General features: G+C 38.4%; 1 protein-coding gene across 2 annotated transcripts in view; it reads right to left on the bottom strand.

The window, feature by feature from the left end:
• Positions 1 to 15,504, bottom strand: part of cntnap2a (contactin associated protein 2a) — a 354,486-nt gene that overhangs the window by 161,251 nt on the left and 177,731 nt on the right. For both annotated transcript variants that reach the window (XM_086065802.1, XM_086065801.1), the window contains exons 5-9: positions 12,489 to 12,541; positions 12,125 to 12,275; positions 10,743 to 10,927; positions 8,218 to 8,361; positions 7,285 to 7,546 (exon numbers count right to left, since the gene is read on the bottom strand). In XM_086065802.1, coding sequence (XP_085921928.1) covers positions 7,285 to 7,546; positions 8,218 to 8,361; positions 10,743 to 10,927; positions 12,125 to 12,275; positions 12,489 to 12,541 — 795 coding nt within the window. The remainder of the gene's footprint in view (positions 1 to 7,284; positions 7,547 to 8,217; positions 8,362 to 10,742; positions 10,928 to 12,124; positions 12,276 to 12,488; positions 12,542 to 15,504) is intronic.

A 15,504-nucleotide genomic window follows, 5' to 3' on the forward strand; every position in this document is an offset into this window, starting at 1 on the left:
GTGGTCAATTCAACACTATCTAAGATGGTGTCTTTATGCTGGGTGTAGAGAAGAAGTGAATTGGAGAGTTAATGAGTAAGTAAAAGGGGAAGGCAATGAGAAAATTAGAGCAGAGTTCCCTTTGGAATCGCAACCAAGTATCCTCTATTAATGCACTCTCACATTCTTCTTCTTTTCCCTGTCAGAAGAGAGAGGAGTGCCTTTCCAGAGGTCACAAACAGCCTCACAGGGGAAACTCTTACTCCCACATCTCCAAGAACACATCACAGTTGCATTTTGATTATGTTGTGCATAAAGAAATTGCTTTGTGTGTGTTCTTAGCGGAGAGGGAGATTTACTGTATCTGGGCTCTGCCTCTAGTGACAAATAACAACTTTAATGAGCTGGGACCCACCGCAGCAAAAGTGAGGTTATGAAGAAATATTGATTGGATGTTATCAGAAACGTTGAGCTTTTTATTCATCGCCTCCCTCCTTTCATATACTCCTCCTAATTTTCTTTTACAAGCCCAACCTGTCCCCATGGGTTTTGCTTCAAAGACCATTCAGAAATTACAAGCAGCTAGGTGGAGAGCAAACATGATGCTCAATCTTGAAAATATTGGGTAGGAGGTGCACATGCGCAGTTGCAACTAAAAACTAAACGGAAACAGATATCTTTATCCTTACTACCTAATTATCAAGTGGAAAATTTATGAAGCCAAATGTAAAAATCGGCATTTGTGTTGTCTTTTTCCCCATTTATTATTTGTTCTATTATCCTCACTGCAACTGACTGGCGGCCACTTCAGGGTGTAGTCCAATTTACACATGAAGTCAGCTCAGATAAGCTCCAGCCACCCCATTACACTAAAAAGAAAAAAAGATGTGTACAGGAAGGATGGATGGATGGATACTATGGTACTGACAAGGATGGGCCGCACCGATACCAGGTATCGGTATTGGGCTGACACCAGCCCTTATTTCAAGGTATCGGTACTTGGGACAGCAGCTGATACCAATATTACCTTTTAAGATCAAGAACTAGACATTAGAAATTAGAATAATAGAAAATTGCACTAAATTTCATGCAATTTTAAGGGAAAATGCTATATTGGAATATAATGGATCTTTCTTTGAAATTATCTGCTTGTTTTTTAGGGGCAGGGGAATTCTATGTTTTAAAAGTAAAATCGGTGTTAGGTGTCAGTATCGGTAACTACTGAAGAGTTAAGTATTCATCGTGGTATCAGTCTGATAAATGTGGTATTGAACATCCATAGTATTGAGTATAGAGTCCTGACAAAGTAGAATTGAAGATTTACTAGCACATCTTAAGCAGGGCTGCCAACAATTATGGAGGGCACTGCATATGGGGTGGCACAGTGTTGCTGTTTGAGTGCTTAGTAGTTCAACTCTGTGTGTGTGTGTAGCGCTGTATAAAGAGTTACTCGCCATTTTGTTCAAGTGGGAATGCATAACAATAATAATTAAAAAATACAAAATATTACAGCAAGTGGATCAAAACAAATGGATTGTGAGTCATCCAAGGTTGACGGCTCACAACACAATGCCAAACCATACGCCCTGTGAAGTCAATTTTAGTGGAGAGCAAGCCACGTAAGAAACGTACCTTTACAGTTTATGTTTGCTGCTGAAGTACTCCTGGGAAATATTATGGTGTGTATAATGTTTTATCCTCCTCCATGTCATGTGAACAAGCAGAGTTACTACACTACAGCATATTTATATCAAAGCTCTTGAACCAGAAGGACATTTTGAAGGTTATAAAATGGTATGATTCAGTGACTTGTCATCATCTGTAACTGTAACGAGCAAAATGTGAGAGTTTTCTGTAGTTTTAGCTGGCTTTTAGAACAGTGGAACACTTTTGGTGTATTGGGACTGGGAGAAATGCTGCATGGAAAGATTGGCTGAGAAAAGTATTTCACTGATTTTCTTCACCGGTGATGCCGGTGTAGATGATGATGTTCAATAATGGCTGCCATTTTCAGTGATGTAATCTAACATAAAATGGTCTGATTAAAGTAACTATTCAAAGACTTAATGAGTTACTTTATGATGAAATAAAGTTAGCAAAATGTTCAATTGTAGAGTGTGTATTTTCAGAGAAGGCAATAGCAGACAATTGCCAATAATCTGCAGAAGTATCGCCAAATTCAGCCACGGTCTGGTACATGCGTGGCTTGCACATGCAACAAAATTTATAGTTAACTAACAATAAAATAAAACACACCCTTTTACCTACTAATAAGCACACAACAAACACTTGTACATTATGGTGTGTATAATGTTTTATCCTCCTCCATGTCATGTGAACAAGCAGAGTTACTACACTACAGCATATTTATATCAAAGCTCTTGAACCAGAAGGACATTTTGAAGGTTATAAAATGGTATGATTCAGTGACTTGTCATCATCTGTAACTGTAACGAGCAAAATGTGAGAGTTTTCTGTAGTTTTAGCTGGCTTTTAGAACAGTGGAACACTTTTGGTGTATTGGGACTGGGAGAAATGCTGCATGGAAAGATTGGCTGGGAAAAGTATTTCACTGATTTTCTTCACCGGTGATGCCGGTGTAGATGATGATGTTCAATAATGGCTGCCATTTTCAGTGATGTAATCTAACATAAAATGGTCTGATTAAAGTAACTATTCAAAGACTTAATGAGTTACTTTATGATGAAATAAAGTTAGCAAAATGTTCAATTGTAGAGTGTGTATTTTCAGAGAAGGCAATAGCAGACAATTGCCAATAATCTGCAGAAGTATCGCCAAATTCAGCCACGGTCTGGTACATGCGTGGCTTGCACATGCAACAAAATTTATAGTTAACTAACAATAAAATAAAACACACCCTTTTACCTACTAATAAGCACACAACAAACACTTGTACATTAGAGAGCATAAAAGTAATAAAGGTAAATAATTTACTTCTTTAAACGTCAAGGATTATGGGATGAGGTCATCTACGCCCTATCGCCTAGGTCAATGACTACGTTTACATGCAGGCAATAACCCTTTTAAAACCCGTATATTCGGGTTTTGTAAGGCAATGCAAACACGCGCAAAAACCCAATGCTCTTATTCGGGTTTTTAAAAACTTGAATAAGAGCCCTGGGTTACTCCTTTTATAACCGGAATTCTTGCATAACCGGGGCAATGTTTTTCGCTGTGCGCATACTTGATATTTTCTTCTTCGTCTTCTATTCTTCTTCTTCTTCGCTTATTTGATTCGCAAGGAATCTTGGTCTATGTAGTCACGACTTGTATGTGCAGCTCTGTCCTACTTGTTAAAGGAGCATCCCTAGAATATATTGATTTCTCCGCTGCGTTTTCACATTATTTTGTGTTGCTACAGTTTGTGCCTATATACACATACAGTAAATACAAGTATATAAGTCCGTGCTTCTGGCGTGTAACCCACCGGAAATACTGAAACCAGTGTCAACAAACATGACGCTTGCAGCAAAGAACCACACTTCTGGAGCGAGGAGGAAAATGACTACTTTATGTAGCGTGATGAGTGACGTAAATATAATGTCTTTTATTGAATGTATAGTAAGTTAAAAGCGGAAATTATGTTATTTACGTAATTACGTTGTCCGCGCGTTGCGGTGTAAACGGGTTATTCCAATTGAGGACAAATGAGCATGTAAACAGGAGTAACTCTTTCCACCACGCATGTAAACATGTTACCTCGATTGTTTCCGAAACCGGAATTCTGACCTTAACCCGAATATTGACTGCATGTAAATCCTAACCAGCGCAAAACATTTTTGGTTGGGAAAATATTTATTGTATTGTGCCATCATTGTCTGATTCATTAAATTTGTGAACTTCATTTCAATATTCACATTTTGATGTTACTAAAATGAAAAAAAAATGTAAAGAAATAATTAAAGAAATAATTAAATTCATTATAGATGTGTGCACACGATAATTATCACCATAACTATCTTGATTTCAAATAATTTTGAAATGATTGACAGAGGATGCTAGGTGGCATATAAAAGGCCGGGTCGAACAATTCTGCTATTGGGAGACTCAGATTTTTTAAGACAATAAACTTGAATAACATTTATTTTATGAACTTACATTTTACTGAAGTTTTTGCATAAATTGGTAATTATTTTTTAAAGCATTTTTCCATGGAAGCAACATTTTAATTATTCTATTCTCTTCTTAAGTAAGGGGCGGCGGCGCTCAGTGGTTGAGTGGTTGTCTCCCATCCGTAAGGCTGTGGGTTCGATCCTCACGCCTGGTGACCATGTCGAAGTGTCCTTGAGCAAGACACTGAACCCTGATTTGCTCCCAGTGGACCTGGCAGCAGTCGACCACTGGTGTATGTGTGTGTGTGTGTGTGTGTGTGTGTGTGTGTGTGTGTGTGTGTGTGTGTGTGTGTGTGTGTGTGTGTGTGTGTGTGTGTGTGTGTGTGTGAATGGGTGAATGTGAGGCTTAATTGTAAAGCGCTATGTAAATGCAGTCCATTTACCATCAAGTTGGAAATATAATCCCTATGTTGAGTGTGTGTCAGCTAAAGATTAATATATTAAGGTTTGCTTTACAATCCATACTGTGTTATCTAGCATCTAAATAAAAATAAATACATTTAAAAAACTACATAAAATTAGAAGAAACATTTGTAGCCGCAGCATGGTGGATTCAAACTTACAAATTCCCAACAGGTGGTAGTGTGAAGCAGAGCTGCGACTAATGCAGGTGGTCCCAGATTTTTTTTGTCACATATATTTATAAACAATGTACATTATAAAACTTTAAGTAATCGGTGGAGGCTGGTGTCTGTGGATCTCACTCTGCTTCGTTTGTCCTTCCTTCCTTTCCTCAGTCTCTCCTTTGGTCTCTTGAGGTCTCCCTGATTTTTTGGATTTGTTGGAATTTAGATGTTTCTGGGGTTGGTGAAGAACTCTGGTTGGTGGCCCGGTGGGTGGTGTCTGGTCGGTGCTGGATTTCACTTTCCTTTGTTTTCTTTGATCCCCTCGGGTCTCCTGACGGCGGTGTTCGGTTTAGGTGAACGGTATGGGATTTTTTCTAATAGGTTTTTGGTGAGCTAACGAATACACACACACTTGCACGCACGCACGCACTCACGCACGCACGCACGCATATACACATACTCACCCACATAAAAAATAAAAATACAATAAAAATAAAAATAAAGAGCAATGATGATGACATTACCGAATGAACAATACTGAGCTCTTTAAAAAATAAATTAATAAAAATTTGTTTTACCCTGGCTCCGGCAAAAAGTAGGAAATCAACACTTGGAAAACAAAAGGCAGACATCCAACTGAATAACAGGCTATATGTTGTATATACACACACACACATATTTTACACTATTGTGATACTTTACTGTGTAATAAAAGTGGTGAAAAGGGAAAAAATCAGTGTAGATGAGAATTTATTAAAATTGTTACTGCATGAAGGAACAAATTATGTGTGTCTTCCGGATGTGTGCGCGTGTATGCCGCTTCCCACCATGTGTCACTATTAAATGCCACTAAGCTTTTAATTTTAAGTCCACTGCGCTCCCACAGTTACACTGAAGCTAGAAGTCAGCATGACTCCCTTATTTCAGACATACTAATAACAGAATCACTGTCGGGAAGCGTGCGCTGCTGTATGCGAGTGAGCTTATGTATCTGTGTATTCTAGTAATAGTGATGTAATCACAGGTAATCACAGGCTCAAGACCAATTAGCCGAGAGGGTAACGCCGTAATAATCCCTACCCCTGGGCGTTGGCCTATTAAAGCAGCAGTGGACAGAATAAATGAGTCTCTTCAGGAAAAGACGGAAGGAGGAAATGAGAGAAAGGGTGTGAGGAAGGGGGACACAACAAGGGAAGGAAGAAATAAAACGAGTCAAAACAACTTGCATTTCATCCAAAGGTTTTAACTGATATGTCCAAATTCCAATATTTCAACTTTTTGTGCAGATGTTGCAATTTCAACATTTTAAAAACACTACACTACAATGTTATTTTTGTTTGAGCTTCATGAGATTTGTACTTAGGGTTTGATAGGTTTTATAATAAAACCAACAACAACACTTTTGTTATTTTCTATTTTCTGTGTAGTTTTGTGTACGTTTTTTTGTTGTTGAGAGAGCTCAGTATTGTTCATTCGGTAATCTTACCGATTCTACATGTCATCATCATTGCTCTCTTTCTTTTTTTTCTCTTTCTTTTTTTGTATGTGCATGAGTATGTGCATGAGCGTGTGCGTGTGTGCATATGTGCGTGTGTGTGCTCATTAATTCATCTAAAACCTATTAAAAATCCCATACCGTTCACCTAAACCGAATACTTCAGAATCCAGCAAGAGTCGTGAAGTTGTCAGAAGACCCGAGGAAGGATCAAAGAAAAGAAAGAAAAGTGAAATCCAGCACCGACCAGACATCATCTACTACCCACCGGGTAACCAAACAGAATATTTCACCAACCCCAGAAACATCTAAATTCCAACAAATTAGAGAGACCTCAAGAGACCAAAGGTAAGACTGAGGAAAGGAAGGAAGGATAGATGAAGCAGAGTGAGATCCACAGGCATCAACCTCCACCGATTCAAAGTCCAGAGGAAGAAGCAGATTGTGTTTGAATTTCGGTAGATGCTGGTGTGGTGGATCTGGCATGCATGAAAACATCCACCAAAGAGGGTAGCCGTCAAACCCGGCCAGGAAAGAGCATACACAACCCCCAGTGCCCCACAGGTCATTTCGTCAGGCTGTCTTTTTTTTTTTTTTTTAACCACGCTTCCTCCTGAATGTGACACAAAATTTTTTAGAAGATGGCAAAAAGGGAAATATCATTCCACAGGCACATTGAACATTCAATTGCTTATAAAAACTAGGGATGGCCGAGTCGTACCGATATCAGGTATCAGTATCAAGCCAATACCCAGCCTTATTTCAAAGTATCGTATATGCAACAATGCCAGTATCGACCATCCGCTTTATGAATAGAAATTGGAAATTAAAATAGAAAATTGCCATTTATGTCATGCAATTTTAAGGAAAATTATATTATGGGAAATATATGTCTCTCTTTAAAATGATCTGTCATTGTTTTTTTGGGGAAATTTTATGCATCTAAAATATTAGTGGTATCAGTAATTGGTGACTCCTCAAGAGTAATCCCTAATAAAAAACTATATATTTTGGAATATGTAAAAAATAATTGATCTAGATTCTCAAACGAATGATTTCCAATAGATTTGAAACTGTTTGCATATATGCATGCATCCACATGTTGACTCACCTGACGTTAAGCCCACCAGGTAGTGCCTGGCTGCCCTGGTCACATTGATGTGAACAACCACCTTGCCGTCTTCAAGTGACATTTCCAGAGTTCCATCGTCAAGGTTACTGAAGAGGAGTAGTCCGTGCGGATTCCATGTACGGAACTGAAGACCCACCGATATGAGGTTGTGAGCGGCCCGACCAGGCAGCTGCAGAAAGCTGGTGGCGTTGAAAAAGACAGGGAAGGCGTGCGTCTCCACACAGGAAAACGAAAGGTTGCGCTGTGAATATGGAAATTTAGAGATAGAGAGAAAAATCTGTCAATTGCGCAAATAAGACTGAAAAGAATATCACAAATAAACGTATTGTGTACCTGATGTCATCAAGCGATCTACAGTGAAAATTCAGCCTACGACATTAATGAGTGTTTAGGTTCTGGTAACTAATCTTTGAAAGTGCTCAACACTGCAACTAAAACCAAATTCTCGGCATTGTATTCAGCTGCTTTTCAAGCAATTCACGGTGCCTGTGAACGTGTCTTTGATATCTGACTATTTTGATGAGGAATTAATAGCTGTGTGAGTCAAGGAGGATTTGAGCGGCAGCTTGAACTCTACTTTGATTGCATCTTCTTTTGTTCAGGCACTCTTTTGAACAAAAATCAGCACAGATCCACAGAACTTCAGTGAAAAATAACGCTTGATATATATACTTGAATAGAATATAAAAATATACTAAAATAAAATACTGAATGATTGATAGTCTGCCCACATTCAATACATATATGTAACTGCATTAAAAGTTTTGGGTGAGCATGCTATTAATTTAACAATATGTTTACTATCATCAGTTGCAGTCCTGCAGAGCTGCAATTAATATAATGTGACTTGCTGCTAATATAGAAAAATAAGATGTACAATATGAGCTGTGTGTGAGTGCACATCTGACTCACAAAGCTTGAGGTGTCCAGCTTCTTCCTTCGGGCCAGGTCAGTAATGTTGTCTCCATTGTAGTTGATGCTCTCCATGCAGCCTTTAAAGTTCTTGCGCCCACCTCCTACTGGCTTGCCGCTGTACGGCATCCCCCCAAAGCTCAACTAGTGAGGCAGAAGAGGAAAAAAAAGTTCGCTTGTGGAAGACATTTCTTATGTTCAGTTGGTGTGAGTTACAGTGACTACGTTTACATGCAGGCAATATTCGGGTTATGATCAGAATTCGTGTTTCTGAAACAATCGGAATAACACGTTTACATGCGCAAGTTGACAGAGTTACCCCTGTATACATGGCGTTTGGAATAACCCGATGTAAGGGGGTGAAAGACGGACACCATCTTGGCAGAAAAAGAAGTAATTTCCGCTTCTAACTTTTAACGGTCAATAAAATACATTATATTAATGTCACTCACTACGCTAAATAGCAGTAGTCGGTTTCCTACTCGCTCTAGAAGTGTGTTTTTTGTCACGCCAGAAGCACGGACTTACTTTGTTTGGATAAAGCGTAACTATGTTTGTGTGTCATCTAATGTTCCTACACGGACGTGTATTGTTGAACATTGCAAGCTGGAGATAGATGAACATTGTTTAAGCATTACGAGTGATGTCGCGTCTGTCTCACATGAATAGTTAATGTATCACAAACTGGCATTTTTGCCATAGAGGCACAATAAAACGTAAAAAGGCCGCAGAGAAATCAATGTATTCAAGCGAGGCCCGAATAGGACGGCGCTGTGCATACAAGTCGTTACTACAAAGACCAAGATTCCTTGCGAGTGCAAATAAGCGAAGAAGAGGAAAAGGAGACGAAAAAGAGGTTGTGAGCATGCGCACAACGAAAAGCAATGCCCCGTTGATTCCAGGTATTCCGATTCCGTTTATATGAACCAGTATTCCGGTTATGAAAGGGGTAACCCAAGGGGCATACTCAGGTTTTTAGAAACCAAAAAATAGCATATTCGGGTTATTGCGCGTGTTTACATGGCCTTTCAAAACCCAAATATTGCCAATATTCGGGTTTTAAAATGGTTATTGCCTGCATGTAAACACAGTCATTGTTTTGCTTTACAACTGCTCTGCTCTGTTTGGATAATATTAGAATAGTTAATACAGGAAGTGACTTTTATTTGGAAAGGACTGTCAAAAGGAACATCAATTGGTCAAACCAGTGAAAGTGTTATATTGTTGGTGCACTAAAGTAAATGAAAAAGTTGTATCCCCTTTAATTAGGTCATAAATGTCCTCCATTACCTCATTAGAATATATTTAACGAGAGATGATACCAAATTAGTGTCCATCTCTCAGGTATACCTACCTGTTGTGACCAATCAGTACAGATAGCAAATAATTTAAAACACAACATGGCAGCTGGAGTATTGGGGCGATCAATTTATAAAATTTATAGTTTGGGGTCCAGAGGCAAAAAATATAAAAGCTAATAAAGATATAGAGGTGTCTTAGGAAGCTGGAGGCACACAAGCAAACCTCAAAAAGATGGATTTTATGTATTTTAGATTTGTTTCAGATATTGCAGCTGTCTCAGTTGTCGATTTTATATTTGAAGAAAGTTCAGTAGTCTTATCAGAGCGACAGATGGACACACATCAGGGTAGATATTTAGTCACAAGGCATGGCACACAACAGATGCATAAACACACACACACATGCGTGCTCGCGCACGCACACACGCCCCCCCCCCCCCCCCCCCACACACACACACACGCACGCACACACACTGACTGTTGACTGTTGTATGGATTTCCCTGAAGATCCCTTAATTGAACGGCTTCACTTTAATTGTCCAGCCTTGGTTCACAGTGTCTGACTAACAGTGGAAGAGATCCGCCTTATCAGCAATAGCTGGTTGGGGTCACACACACAAACACACACACATGTGCATATATCAATACATCCACACGTTGCACACAAAAGCAAATACAAGCAAGCCAGTAATCACATTACACACAAACAGCTATCATCCTTCTTACACATTAAAAAAAAAAAACAATTTCCTGTTTCAAGTATTATGATGCAAACCCATTGTGCCACCTTCCATTGCAACATTAATTATGTGAATGTTATGGATTAGCATCATATTAGCACCGTGTAAAGCCAATATATAATTTCCTGGGTGCTATCATTTTACTCTTGAGAGAGTAGAGGCCATCAGTGCGGAGCAAAAAGTTGGAAAATGTGCATGCAGATAGCCAAGTTTCATCAAAGTTCCAGTTTATTGGGGATGAATTTGCCAGCTCTGCTTGCTATTTGGCATACACTGTAATGCTGAGTCTATTAGAAGTTATTTATTCAGAAATAATGACATTATTGTCCTTTGAAAGCATACTTATATGCATATTTGTGCTCTGTTAATAGTAATAGAAGTCTCAACCATGATACCAGGAATTATTTCCCTATAAGGACTGCCTGGTCAATCTGTGCATACTGCACAAACTGTATGTCTTTACCATACATAAATGTGCATTTACCTCATAGTCCAAGTCCAGGTGGTCAAATTCCCCGTTGGTCCTGAAGTGCTGAGTGTGTCTATCCAGGGTGAAATTGACATTGCGCCGGTAACGCTCAATCACCACCGAGTGCCAGTGGTTATCATCCAAGAGGCTGCCCGTTGTCACTGACGTATGACCCAGAATAGAGCCGTACTGGTTACTGCCTGCAATTAAGGTATGACAATAACATAAGTAATCAGAAATTCTTTCAGAAGTCATTTAGTAGTAGTATTTTATTGTCCAATTAATCTTTTGGTAAATGTGTAACGTTGTTGTAAATACCAGTAAGTAGTTTTTCCTGTCCACTAAAAAGAAGCATGATAGTATAAAGTAAAATAGTTTTTGTTGCTTCATTAGCTAGCTACAGATACCGATACACTTCCATTGTGCTGCGCATTACTCTGCATTTGTATGGATGATTTTAGAGAAAATCTTATGAAATGCTTAGAACTATGTATGATCTTCTTGATCTTATGAAAAAAAGTATTTTGTAACTAACACTGTTTGGAATTATAAATACAGCAACACGCCTTGCCTGTTGTGTTTTGACTGAGCTTCAGTGCATGACTGACTATGTTTACTTGTAGTCAATATTCGGTTTAAGGTCAAAATTCCAGTTTCTGAAACATTCAGGATAACTCATTTACATCAGTGAGCGGACAGTTACTCCCGTATACATGGCCATTGTGCTCAATTGCAATACACCGAAAGAAAGCGCGACACACAGACAACGTCATTGTGCAAATAGACGTCATTTACACTTTTAACTTTTTACAGTCAATTAAAGACATTCATTAATATCACTCACTACGTTAATGCAAGTAGTCGGTTTCCTTCTCGCTCCAAAAGTGTGGTTCTTTCCAGAAGCATGGAATTGTATACTTGTACTGTATGTATGTGTGTATAGATACGCCGTAGAGGCAGAAAATATCACGAAAACGCCAAAGAGAAATCAATGTACTGTATCCACTGGACATTCAAGTACAAGTAGTTCCCGTACTCAAAAGAGAAAGATTCCTTGTGAATAGAGCATGCGCAGAACTCAAAACAATGCCCTGTGAGGTATTAATAACGTGTTTATATGGCCAAACCGTTTGGGTTAAAAAAAGGGGCAACCCAGGGGTCTTATTCGGGTTTTAAACAATCCAAATAAGAGCATGTTCAGCTGTTTACAAGGCCTTTCAAAACCCAAATAGTGCCAATATCTGGGTTTTACAAAGGTTATCGATTGCATGTAAGCGTACTCAGTAATAAGATGGAAAATTATTTGATTTGATACCATCACACAGGGTCACTTGTCAGTCATGTTCAATGCTTAAAAAATTGAAATTAAAAGTAAATATGTTTGCTGTGTTGCCCACCCAAGTTGATCTGCAGCAGCAGCTTTGCCGTGCGGAGCTCCAAGGTGATGTAGTCCCCCTGCTGCCCCTCTCCATGGAGAATCACCCCCTCGCTCTCCGACGTCTTAAACCTTAGTGCGATCACGTCCTTGATGAGTTTCATCTTCTTCACCTAGACGCAATACACACAGCACAACCTCTACTTTGATGTCTACAGACCCTAAAAAGGGGAATTAAGTATTTCAGTCGCTTTCGTCATAATAGCATTTTTAAAAGCTGGATTCCACAAGCTCCCAACTCTAAATGAGCAGTATATGATGACGCACATCAAACATTTTGACTTGCTTTGTTTTAGTGCTCTTCAAAAACTGAAAACAAACATTACCTTAAAACGATACGAGATCACACCCTGCCCATCAAAATTGATCATGTCTGCCCCTGAAAATAAATGAAAGAGAGATGAAGAAACAATTCAAAAAGGGAAGAGAGACCACAGCAACAAAGTATCGTATACAACTCAATCCCAAAAGGCCATTTGCTACCCTATGCATTACAAGGCATCACAAGAATTTGTCATCTCTAACAGTAGGACTGGTATGTACAAAGGTGGCAGAGGCAAGATGTGATTTTGAGATCTTCAGAGAAATGAAGTGAGGTGTTTGAAGTAGTCTTCAATCGTTGATGACCACACCACCTGTTCAAGAGGTTGACAGTGTGATGTGGGTCCTGTGAGGGGATTGGCAGGAGCATGTTATATTTTTCTTGATCAACTGCTGAGGAAACTAGAAAGGTATTCAAAAGGGACTCGCAGCAGGCTTCCGCCAAAGGTGAAAAGATTGTGGTCTGCATATTATCAAAAAAAGACTGATATGATACTGATTTGAAGGCACTCAGCCAAGTCTCTCGGGAGTTATTGAATAAGGCACAGATGGTAAATACCTGTCAACTCTTAATTCTCAGTGCAGTTTTTTGGCCCATCCAGTGCTCCATAAAGTAGTAAAGCGTGTTTCCAATGTAGAGCAGGGGTCACCAACCTTTTGACCGCTACAATACTTTTTGCATTCTAATTAAAGCAAAGGGCTACCAGTTCAAAATCACATTTCTGAAATAACAAATGTGTTCAAGTTACGTTTAATTACACGTTATTATTAATAATTCATGGTGTCATTCATATGAAGACACTGATGTCAGCAGTTTGCATGAACATAAATTATTTATGATTTATAATAATTGATCTAACCCTAACACGATACGAAAAATATCAACACAAAATGCGACACTTACACATGAGGGCCAAATTGCTTGTACACCCCTATTGTTGAAACAATAATAATTATTAACATAAATAATACCAATAATATTAGTAATAATAATTTTTAAAAAAGAGAGAAAAAAGAAAACTAGCCAATGAAAATCAGACACTGCTTTTTGAATTGTGTGCAGTTCAACATAATTACTTTTACAAATACATTTATAAAACAGGTCTGATGATGATGGTAGAAAAGATTGGAAATAATTTGGCCATATGGACATGTTTAACCAATATCTGTTCTCTAATTAGCATCACAGGTGTCTTCAAACTTGTAAACAGTCAGTCAACTTATTTAAAAGGTGACAAGTAATCACTGTGCTGTTTGGTGAATAGTGCGTAAACACACTAAACATGGACAACAGGAAGAAAAGGTGAGCGTTATCTCAGGAGATTATGACGAAAATTATAGACAAACATGTTAACGGTAAAGGCTACAAAGCTCCATTCTGACTTAAATCTATTTTCCTCTCATTTCCTTCATCCCTTATGGCTTTTTCTATCTGCCTGCTCCTCCTCCTCATCACTCTCGCCCATGTTTATGTTGCAGGCTCAGTTGGTGACAGTTTTCCAATGGCTTCATGAGGTATTGTACATTTAGCCCGACTGTGTGATGACAGGTTGGGAACTTAATGGAGACTTGAGAGTCTTGCAAACTGCCGACTCCTGGGTGATGAAGAGCGTGAGGGGGGCAGAGATGTTGACCTGCCGTTGAGTAGGTGGGGGCTTTCTGGCGTCATATTACCTCTTGGACTCTATCCAGGCTTCATAGTCTGGATGAACACCAGCAGGTAAACATGATGGCCAAGGTTTTCTGACCTTTACTCCAGAGAATTACTATTTTGGGGTCAATTAGCTCACAATACGTAGTATTTGGATTATTAAACTTAGAAGACCGTGAGATATAAAAAGTTGATAGCATGTTATAGTATTTATTTCCACAGCTATTTAATGGACAATTGTCAAATAAGATATTAATTAAACAAAATAATAAAACACTTAATCACAATAACTAAACGGGGCAAAATTGTAGATTTTTGTGGAAAAATGAAGATATTTATATTCCTCTGTATTACATTTGTATTAGGTTTCATTGACGGATAAGTTTGTCCGATGATGTCTATTTTATGAATTATCATGTGGTGCGGCCAAAAAGATATAACAAGTTTTGGACTTGTATTATGAAATAGCTACATTTAAAAAGAAAGGAGTTTGTATCATCCACAAGACAGTCAAGAACCTATGCGAGCAGCTATCAGGTTTGTACCATCACACAACTATGTAAAAAAGTTACCCTTTTATCAGTATCCACTGGTATTTGCGGTCATATTTGGACATCATGCGTTATGACCTGAAAAAAGCTAGCTTGTTTTGTTTAGATGGCTAACTGTTAGTCTAATAACTTTGATTTAAGTTTAAAAAATTATGTGGTGCGACCATTTGAAAGCTTACATGATAGATGTGTGTCCAAAATTAAAAATGTCCTAAATTGTAACTAATCATAAAATAATAGTAAATCATTAATAAGAAGTATTTTGTGTTTTTTTTAATAATAAATCAACTGTGCTTGTTTTGTTGAAATCCTTTTCTCTCAATGACCCATTAATTTACAATATACTGAAAATCATGTTTTCTGCATACTTTTCTAATCTGATTTTAGGTAAAGGCACTGAACCACAACGACTTCCTCAAATTCTGCTTACATGATGCCATTTGCAATTTATAAATACAAATAATTAGTTTGACTTGACTCAGATTCCTTTCTTTCAATTTCCTGACTAGTCTGTGCAGTAATTGATTTTTGGCTGATTCTTTGTTCATCAAAATGGAAATGAGCTTCTCACAGCACGTTGGATCATGACTCCTTTTTAGCCTCCAGCTCCACACACACAAAAACAGACCCGCTGTTCAGTGCATTGGCCCAGATGAGTCACAATATGCCACAGAACTCAATTATCATAAATACTCAAAGCCTCAGAATTGCTATCTACAACTAACATACACATTTGGCAAGTTTGCAGGAAAGTTACTTTTTTAAGCGCGTAATAAATCAAGTTAATTTGACTGAAGCTCTTTTTTAAGAAGTAGGTGA

Source organism: Leptonotus elevatus, chromosome 21 (genome assembly GCF_054856555.1).
Source record: "Leptonotus elevatus isolate MCC_2025b chromosome 21, RoL_Lele_1.0, whole genome shotgun sequence".
Classification (NCBI taxonomy): domain Eukaryota; kingdom Metazoa; phylum Chordata; class Actinopteri; order Syngnathiformes; family Syngnathidae; genus Leptonotus; species Leptonotus elevatus.